At 41.5% G+C, this 10,491-nt stretch overlaps 1 protein-coding gene across 1 annotated transcript in view; it reads right to left on the reverse strand.

Moving 5' to 3' along the window:
- The window catches only part of PPP2R3A (protein phosphatase 2 regulatory subunit B''alpha), a gene marked incomplete at both ends in the record, with an annotated part of 42,814 nt that extends 32,704 nt beyond the window's left edge, over positions 1–10,110 (reverse strand). Inside the window, one exon of the mRNA XM_082318981.1 lies at positions 8,104–10,110. Coding sequence (XP_082175107.1) covers positions 8,104–10,110 — 2,007 coding nt within the window. The remainder of the gene's footprint in view (positions 1–8,103) is intronic.
- Between the last annotated feature and the right edge of the window lie 381 nt (positions 10,111–10,491).

The following is a 10,491-nucleotide window of genomic DNA, read 5'->3' on the forward strand; positions in this document are numbered from 1 at the left end:
CGCCAAGCTATTACTACACATCATTACTTCATGCAATTCTCCTCTAGGGACTGAAAAAACGTGTTCCAGAGATTAACATCATATATGTACTTTAACCTGTCACCAGAAATCATGAAAACAAGATGCGCTACAATATATTCTGGAGTGATTTGAATAGCTGTTTCTTAGGAAACAGCTGCACCGCTCATAATTTCAACTTTTTAACTTCCTCAGTGGGTCACTGATTATTTAAATATAGATGAATCTCAAGATGGGCTGATTTTGGCATATTGCGACCCCTGTAAATCTGGGGTGGCTACATGCCCATTTGGTGTCCTAGCATGAATTACTCCAATCCTTTGCCAGTTGTCCCAGAAAGTGAGCACAGCAGCTGGGATTTACCAAGAAATATAGCTGTGGCACAATTACCATTTCTTTGGCTACATCCCCATGATCTTAAGGGTCTTTTCCAACCTAAATGATTCTATTATCTCCTTCAGCCACAGCCCAGAGACAGGAGGAAACAGCACGGAGAAGCACCTTGTGATGGTAAAATCACAAATGCCAAAGTCAGGTAGGCTGGTCTATGCACAAGTTTGTACAGTAGATAGCACAACCCACTAAATACAGCAGAATGTTGTGGTTGTTCCACATGCAACAAGAAACATTCAGACCAATCACATACACAGACAGGGTTTTTCTTACAAAAAACAGAGAAAAGATTTAATAGTCTTACACTACCTCTCCCTAGTAAATCACTGCCCTTGCTGTTAATTTTTTCCCCTTGTTTACAAAGACATTTTAACTCTGCAATCTAAGCCTGGAAGGTTTATTTTTAAACCTGCTGGTATCTAGCTGCAAATAACTTTCTGCAAATAGACACGCCTAGAGGGGACACAGTTTGATTCTCTGATCCAATAAAAAAAATACAAAGCAACAGAAAAAGAAAAAGAAACACCAAGTGTTCAAACCTGGGCCTGCTGGAATGACTTCAGCCTCCTCTTGAATCGAGATGGAAGAACAAAATCACAGCCCTTCGCAAGGAAAGCTAGCTCCCCTCCTAAGTCTGGGTCCCTCCGCAGAGAACTCTCCTTGATCATCATCCTGGTCAGCTCCTAAGCAGATATTGCCCTTTCCAGAAGGGGCACAGGGACTCTGTAGGAGATCACGTCAATACCAGTACGTTGCTTTCTTGGTTTTGATTTTTACAGGCAAGAAATGGCAAATGGCTTCAACATACTATGTCTTCTCTCTCTTCACAAGGACAACATCTAGAGATTTTATCTTACTCCCGAAGCCAGACCTCCCTTTTTAAACTGATATTCAAAGTATCTTTCAGTACCACCAGTACCACCGCCTTCTTGTAATACTTTAATTGAGAAACATGATCTACAACAGAATCTATTTCCCTGCTGGCTACATGACAGACAATCTGTCCTTGGCTTGTAATAGGCCAGGGGTAATATGGGAAAGGAAGCACCCACCACCACTACCAAGAGTGCTAAAATTAGATGCACTGCAGAAGTGGCTAAATATACCATCTTCCCCAATAGTTCTTACTTTATGTGCTTCAGTGCTGAAACCTGAGGTACAAATTTGCGGTCAGACTCAGCCAGAGTTAAACCACATGCTCTCAGCCAAGGCCCGTGTGCATATGATGCTAGTGGTTTGAGGTCCCTGCCTCTGAGGTGATGAAGCAGAAGATCAGCATTAGTTCCCACTCCAGACCAAAGGCTGTAATTTTCAAAACCCATCAATTTTTCCTTCTTGCTTGGAAAAAGCAAATCATCTAGTTTCTTTAACACCAAGCAAGCACATAAGGATAATGTTGGATAATAAGCTAGGCATTCTAAAGCAGTTCTTAAGAAAACTGTTTCATGAACACACCAAAATGCATCACTCTTTATTCACTTTTCCCATAACTCTCACAAGGCAAAGGCAAAGCAATTCTCAGTGGACAATAGTCTACTCTTTCTCTGTGTGACCTTGAGCAAGTAGACTTCAAACTCTTGCTCAGACTTTGTTTAGGCTTGTTAAAAGCATATTCTCCCTCTCCTATCACAACAACAGTGCTGAACAAAGGCCTAAATCCAGTTCTTGCTCCACAAGATGAACAAACACCTAGTCCCATGGCCCGCTTTCCCTACTTGGCTTTAAAAGTCCTAGCTACTTTGCCTGTTTACTTTGTAAGCTTAGCAACACAGAAAAACATCCAATTTCTAGCTAGTAGGGCTTGCTTTTATCAAGCTTTATCATTGAGCCTCACCAACAGAAAGCTTTTATTGGACCACACGTGCCTCTGATATCCCTGTCTTCCTGGTTTCCGCTGGAAGGCGCAAGGTTACGTCACATACAGCATCACTTAATATAACTGGACTACAGATAGACACAGAAAGCCTATCCAAAAGGATGCCCTTACCATCATACATTTGCTCTTGTACAGTTAAATAGGCTATTTGCTAAAGGAGAGAGACCCCCAGCTGACATTCACAAAAGGAATTTTTTAAATGTCTTCACAAATCTTTATCAAAACCCCCAAGATTTTCTCCTCTCCTGTTGCTTCTCAATCACCAGGCCATGGTCCCACAACCTGGGCTGTGGAATCCAGTTCTTTATGAAAGATTTGAACAAGAATTTGGTTCTTTTAGGTCACTGTAGCTATGTCTAAACTAAGCAACCTGGGAACTGAAAAAGCTCTGAAGTCCAGGTGTATATTCACAGCTACAAGTCCGAAGAATCACAAGGTCATTACAATGTCATCAGCCCACTTTGACACATGCCTTGCAAATAAATATGAAGCCTAACAGAGTGGTAGGATGAGGATGGCAATGAGAAAAGGAGCTCCAGAAAAGAAAAAGGTGGGCAGGAATGTTTTAACTGGAATCGCTACTAAGTGATACACAGATCTATATGCAAAAGTTTTGGAATAAATTTTGTTTTTCTGACTCTGACAATTTTTTCTAAAGATTAAGGCAATACCTAAAGAGCCCACAAGGCTCCACTGTACTGAGAGTCCTGCACATCTCCTGTAGCAGCATGTCAGAAGGTGATTTATTTTAAATCATCTGTGGCAAGTGTAGTTACCTCATCTTCCATTGAACTCTCATTCTGCTTACCGACTGTCACCTTGTTTACAGACTGCAGAGGAAATGTAGTCCAAAGAACCTCTCATACCTACAGCTGCCTCCAGACCAGCTACACTGGGCTTTAAAAGATGTATGCATGGAAGAGACATACGGATCTAACAATCACTAGCTATTTCTTAAAAAAAAACAAACCCACACATTTTTCATTCACAAATCAACCAGTCACAAAAGATCCCAGAAGTTTGGGTTTTTTTGCACTGATAACCTGGAAAAATACAAGTAATTTGGAGACAAGGCTTACTGTGTCTGAATTCTAATTTTTTACAACATAGCAGGTTCCTAGGGTGATACTTCCTATCCTCAAAACACACAAGGTGGATATAAATAAAAACATAAATGTACAGTACTATCAGAAATTGACAGCAAGAGAATCTTATATCAACAATTTCAAAGTCAATTGGACAAAATCCACAGCAGAAAAATCTGTTATCAACAGCCTACAGATCAACTGAACAAACTGCACTCGAATTTAGAAATTCCTCTTTGCTATAAGCGACCCAGTTTAAAGCATGAAGGTGAGAGATATCAAATCTAAAGAGGTGTCAGGTTGCCTCGGTTAGCCATTAGAACACAGAAAGAATCTCACCTGTGCCTAAAGCTGGAGGCTTAGTCCTAAAAGATTTGGATGATTTAATCATCACAGGACTTAGCTGTACCCCAAAGCCTGGCTGTAACAATTCAATGCACTCTGTATAGCTGAGAAGGGCACCAGCTTCAACTGTTTTCAAAACAGATTAAACCTCTCCAGCAACAGTGTGACTTTTTCTTGGCTTCAGAGTTAATGAGGCTGAAAAACTCAACACTTATCACTAAGCTTTGTTTCACCTACCTTCAGATGTCTCCTTCAAGATATATCAACTTCACACAAGCAGAGACTGTATCTGCCCTGATTACAAAAGGTGCCCCCATACCATGAACACGTCCCTGAGCATTTGGTATCAGTTCTCTTAACTCTTTAGTTTAATCTGATCTAATTTTTTTCCTGTGTCATCTTTGACTCTCAGATATTTTAAGATTCACTTACTATTTTCATTTATTCCAATAACTATTACCAAGCAGAAAAAAAAAAAAAAAGCCCTTTTTTACTATTTGGGTTTAGAAATAATGAACAACTGATGTCTGAAAAGAGTGCAGATTGTGTGTATAGCTTAATTGACAGATATTATCAATATCTGATCAAAACAATTTCTAATATATGTAGATGAAAGCTGATTTTCCAGAAAAAAGTTTTCTATTATATTTTGGATGCATTTTGAGAAAATGTGATTATTTCATGACAAAGTTAAGTCACTATGATGTTATAGAAGACATTTGATACGGTTAATTGCCCCACACAAGATCCTTCATAAGCGTATCATTAAATTTGCAAAATGAAGCAGCACACAGAATTATGAAGTAGCATTTTGAAGGGGCAGAATTATGAAGTTGCTAGGTCAACCTTAACTTTATATATGATTACGAAACAATCTTAATTCCACTCAGCCATCTTTGGGCCACCTGTTTAAGCATGCAACATAGGCATTTCGATACATAAAAGCAAGGTGTGTGGCCTCAGGACAATGTTTTAGATCACAGTAAATTAGGAACACTTCTGAGACTCCCAGCCATCCCCACCCCATCAGTCATTCAGGTGAGGCAGGATTAGATAGATGCCAGACTAGACAGAGACAGCCCAGAGGAAACACGTGGCAGCAGGGAACGGCCTCTGGATACTTGACTCAGGGCTCTACCGTCTGAGATACAGTGTGGTTAGACAAGGTGGTCCAAGATTATTCCTCAACTCTGTAAACCCTCTGCTCCCAGATTCACAGTCCCTGTCCAGAGATAGTTGTACCACCCATTTGACCTCAGTGTGAGCAACTCCATTTACTAATCTAGCAGAAAACAAACATCACTAAAAAATTTATCTAGTATACAAGCATCATAGAAAGATTCAAAACCATGCAATAGGAAGTAGAGGCATGGGGGAGAGAGAAATGGGAAGCAGGACTGCTCTTTCTAGCTCACTACACCATGAGTAATCCTTTTGAGAAGAGATACCCAACTTAGGAAGGAGAAAAGAGAGGCCTCTCTTTCTGTTAAACCCTGGTCCCGGTCTCTGCTCCAAAAATTATTCACAAACTTTATCCAACAGCTCTTAAAATAAAACGCATGAGCAGGACTTGGAGCAGAGCCTTGCACTACTCAAATTTGATTCTGAAAACAGAATGAGTAAGTTTCTTACAGACTTTTCTAGGGTACTTTCACTAGACTACCGAGTATTCTGCAAGTGTTAACTGAATTTAAATACTCTGTCATCCTGTACAGGTGGTACACCAAGAGCACAGAGGTTAAGGTCAAAAACACCCACCACTGACTTTTCCAAGGACTTTGCATAAGGTAACATTTTACTCAAAAGGTAGCACCTTTTACCTTCCAGAAAAAACCCCAACCAACCAAAAAAACCCCCAAACCTGACACTCAGCACTCAGGTCAGGTCAGAAAATCTCCACCTTCTTCACTACTCACTGGTTGTAGTTTTCCCCATTTCCCTCACACCTGACAGTCCACCCAGGCTTCACTCCTTCTTGCCCTCCTATCTAGAGACAAAAATATAAATATTTGTGGTTTTTGCTAGCCTCTATCAGACAACTGAACTGTTTTCACTAAACTATTTCTTTCAAAAACAACATATTAAAAAATCAGCTTAAGACAGGCACACAGAACAGGAAATTTTAAAACAAGTAGTTGGAGTAGTTTAGAGATAAGGAATGGAAAACCGGATCTCAGAATGGGAAATGTCAGACAGCCTGAAAGTATGCAATGCTTCCTGGCCTGCCTCAAAGAAGCATGATGCACTCACTATGTGCTCTGTAAAACTGATGGACTTGAGTATTCATGTCCTGGTTTCTAAATATTTTGGTTTTGAAAATGAAGAGGCAAGTAATTCTATTGTTCTCTGTGGAGAATCATAATTGGTTTTATGATAAACGGAAAAGTCTGTTGCTGAGATAAGTTAGCACAGATTTCAACACAGATAGGCCAAATGAGCCAGTGAACAGCCTAGTCTGAAGTGGCTCTCCCTTTCCTTTTAAATTGCTTAGGATTTGAGGGATATTAAAACTGTCACAATCTTCATAAATGAAAGCTGCACTGTGTTTTCATTGGTATCAGATCTCTGGGGTTTTTGTGCGTGTGCATAACTATTTGATAACAGTTTTATGAGCCCTAAGAAAATACAACAAATACTTTACATATTATTCATTCAGGCACATGTGCGATACTGAACCAGAATCCACATGGAGCTCCAGCCAGATCCAGAGTTATCCAGGAACATGAATGTATTCCCTAGATGCTATACCTAGAGAGGGCCTTGTGTCCACAGACAAGTGCGTGGCCACATCAACACCACAAATGACAGCAAACCTCAGAGTAAGTGTAGAACCAGCAGTTGTGTCCACTCTGCTAAGGGCCAACTCCCTCTGAAGGGTCCCAGCTGCATCCACACTGCGCAGTGCCCAGCCCAGGCCCCCTCCGGCTCCTCTGGGTCCCCAAGACAGTTACTCTGTCTCATGATCTTTGGTTCTAGGCATCTACACAAAGCAAGGGTTGTGCTGCTGCATGGAAGAGAAAAGCTCTTGTAGTGTGGGTACCTGTTATATGTCCATAGAAGGCAGGCTGGGAGCAAACTAAGACACAGGCTAGGTGGGTGATTAGGGAAACAGAAGCTGGTAAGGGACCAGAACGATAAGCTATTTGACAGTGTACATGGATCCAGTTTTCAAGTATTGTAGAAAAACTGCCACAAAGTCAGTGTCATACTTTATCAAGCACATTTTTGTTTGAAGTTCACAAGTTAGAAAATTTTGTATATTAATATGCAAGGCAAGAATAGCTATTATAAGAGATCACTTTAGAGCTTTTGGAGCTGCTTAATTCTACACTCTTTGAGGAAAAAGACTCTTTCCCTTGCTGGAGATATCAGACAAGGTTACGCTCACCATTTTCTGTAAGCAAAGATGCCCAGAGAAACATCAGAAACACTTGGAGAGCTTAGTCTAAAAAGATCTCAGCACTGTCATTCAGGGTCAGACACACCCCACCCACCCTCTTTCAGAATTGCACCAAATACCTGTATTTTCAGGAAAATGGACAGTTTTGAAGACATGCACATCATGCTCCAGCTGGAAGGAGCTGTGAAAGCTCACTTATAATCTAGGCACTTTTTAAGTGCCTACGTGCAAGGTGGATTTTGGAAATTGAAGCCCTCTCTATACTTTCTGCACACTTGGAAGTTTGGCACCAAGTTGTCTTGAAACTTGTTATCAAATGAAAAGCACTGAGGGCTGGACAGACAGTCTTGGCTTCCCTCTAAAGCAGGCTCCCATGAAAACCCTTTTTCCTGGGAAAACGTACTCCTTGTTTGAGAGATACGAGGAATGCAGACTCCACAATGACACTATGCACTGGGGACAGGGAAAAGAAAATTAAATCTTCCTAGATTCTGACCTTTGTGCCATAAAGGATCTCTCTCTTTAGGAACTAGTGATGAGGAGGACAACAAAGGCTGTTGGAGTCTGCTTGGAGATGGGAAAGGGAGAGGGGGAGCATTCAGTTCTCACTGAACTGGTGAGAGGTAGTCCAATACCTGCTCCCAGGAATTAAGTAGTTAGCTGAAAAATTGTTCCTACCCTCTATTATATAGGACCCATTTAAACCACAAACAAACTGCCTACAGGAGCACCAGCAGGAAAGGAACAAGCTCAAAGGTGAAATGGCACGTCAGGGCATATTTTGTTTGCTTAGGTGTTTTAGTTTCCTTTTTTTTTTTTTTGTTTGTATTTAAATAAATGCTACATTTCTGCCAGGTTGAGCATCTTATTCCCCACTGCAGCATCCAAAGCACAAAGAATCACTTAGCATATGTAATTTTTTTTTTCCTCCACGTTTTCCCATGTTTGTTTTATTCACCATCCCATCAAAAGTTTGGTTCTCTTACCTTAATCACTTCTGGAGCCTGCTGAATTGAAGCTGGAACAGAGTCTCTGGAAGCAGCCCCAGCACAGCTTTTTTGCCCTGCAAGGAGGGACTGTGAAGGAGTTGTTAAAGTTTCCTGAAGAATCTGCATTACTTCCCTCTCCTTGGACAAACTTCCCTTGCCTGTCTGGAATTCCACCAGTTCCTGGGCAAAGTCCTCAATGCTTTCCAGGATACGCAGCAAGAGGGCTTTGTCATCCTCTTCCATTTTATGACCATTGGTTTCCATGATTTTTGACAAAGGGGAAGTGGGGTCAACGGGTTTACTTTTGGGTTCAAGAGCCAGAGGTAGTACCTGCCTACCCTGCCAGCCAAACACCTGCAAATGGGCAGGTTCATTCTCCTTTAGACAGGGTTCCCTCAAAGTACTCTCCATTTTCTGTGAGAAGGTCTCCAAGTCCAGCAGCAGTTTATCTATCTCATCCTTGTCTATCTTACTGCACATCTGTTCTCCTTTGGAGACACCAGCTTGGGAACCATGCAATACAGAATCTGATGCTAGTTTTAAAGGAGTAATTTTCTCAGAAGCATGGGAGAGCTCTACATCTCCCACTCTGGCACATTCTGCTTTAGCATCGGTAGTTAGATCTGAACAACCAACTAGCTGGTAGCTGCGCTCTAATCTCTCCCAGCCCCCTTTCTGTTCTGCCTTCTTTATTTTTCCTAACATTCTTTCCCCATCAGACTCCTCCTCAATGTACAGCGCCTCAGTGGAAGACATGCAGTCAGAAGGGCTTGTGGCTGGTAACTGAGGTAGAGCACAAGCATCTTTCACAGCTCTCACACTGTTCTCCTGTGGGACACTGTGAAGGGAGTTTGAGGTAAAGCTCACAGTATTTGTTTGGATGGACTGAGAGGTGCTTGTCACCTCACACTGATCACCTGGTAGTCTGAGAGGAACGGCACTTGAAGATGGCAGCTGAATAATATCTTCATACCTAGGTGGCTGCTCATCTCCAAATACTGGGGGAAAGGGAGTTTGCTGCAAGCCATGAAAACAGTTAACTAGTTCTGCCAAGTCACTAGCTTCCTTGTGTCCCGGTGGCTTGAGCTCAAAGGGTAGCTTTTTCAGGTATGTAGAAAATCTTGTCATCAGATTCATATATATCATTTCTGAATTGGCCAGGGGATCATTGCTGTTCCCTCCACTAACACTGTCTGCAGACTTCTTTTTGATGCAATGTTTTATTATGTCTGTGCACTTTTTCAGATCCTCTGAGCACTTGAGCAAGATGTCTAAGCACACCTTAATATCTCCACCAGAAGAACCATCTAGCTTGTGTTTTTCCAAAATCTGGGTAATGAAGTTTTCTTCAGAGAAGGAATGAGGAGAGAAGGGAACCATGGGATTCATGGTGATTTCTGGAGCATCATTGTTCTCCTGCCATTTCTCCACAGGTGTGGGACTCTGCAAAAAGCCACACGGAGGGCAGTTCTCATCATTGTTGAAGTGCCCATAAATCAAGTCAAAATCAAATGATCGTCTGCTGAATGATTCTGATCGAACTTTCCTTCCCTTTCTGTAGGCCACATGACTGGAAGAGTTTTTGAGCTTCTCAAAGGAGAATTCCTTTATTTTACCACTGGCAAGGTTTATCGCCTCACCAGTAATGTCTTTTAAACTGCTGGAGGCTTGCACTGAAGAGCCCTTTTTGATTCTTGGATTATTTGGAAGAATTTGCTGATAGTCCTCATTTCCAGGCAAGGCCAGTCCATTTTCAGGAACAGAAATTTTATGGTCTAGGTTGGCATCTTGGACACTGAGTTCTGCGCAGACACTGTGGTGGGCAACTATGCATGTAACTCCTTGCTTAAACACTTGGCAAGTCCCTGTGCAGTAATGCACAGTGTGCTGAAAGTGCTGGTCTATCACCACGCTGCTGTAGCAGTTCACAGAAGTGACCATAAGCCTGTAGGTTGCTGCCATAGCACGGATCACACTTGGAAGTGAGGTTTTAAAATTCACCATGAACTTAACAGGAAAAAGTTCACCCCACACACACTTTTCACAGCCACACCAGATTTAATAAAAAAAACAAACAAACAAAAAAAACAAAAACCAAAAACATTCAAATGTCAGTTGAAAACATTCAAACTACATGAGAAACTACTGCCTTGGAAAGCCCTAGTGAAGTCCAGAGTGGTATTAGCAGTACACTTAAAATTAGTGCAACTTGCATATGGTTTAACTTAAGGCAACTTGATTTTTGTACTCCATGCAGAAAGCTTTGATGATCAGAGATGCAGTATCAGCTGCTCCATTTCTAATGGTCCAGGTAGCTTCTCCAGCAGGTGTCATAAAATTCAGCCAGTTCTTAGGCAGAAGTGACAAGACAATGATTTTTGTTTG

Source organism: Platalea leucorodia (genome assembly GCF_965183815.1).
Source record: "Platalea leucorodia genome assembly, chromosome: 8".
In the NCBI taxonomy this organism is placed as follows: Eukaryota; Metazoa; Chordata; class Aves; order Pelecaniformes; family Threskiornithidae; genus Platalea; species Platalea leucorodia.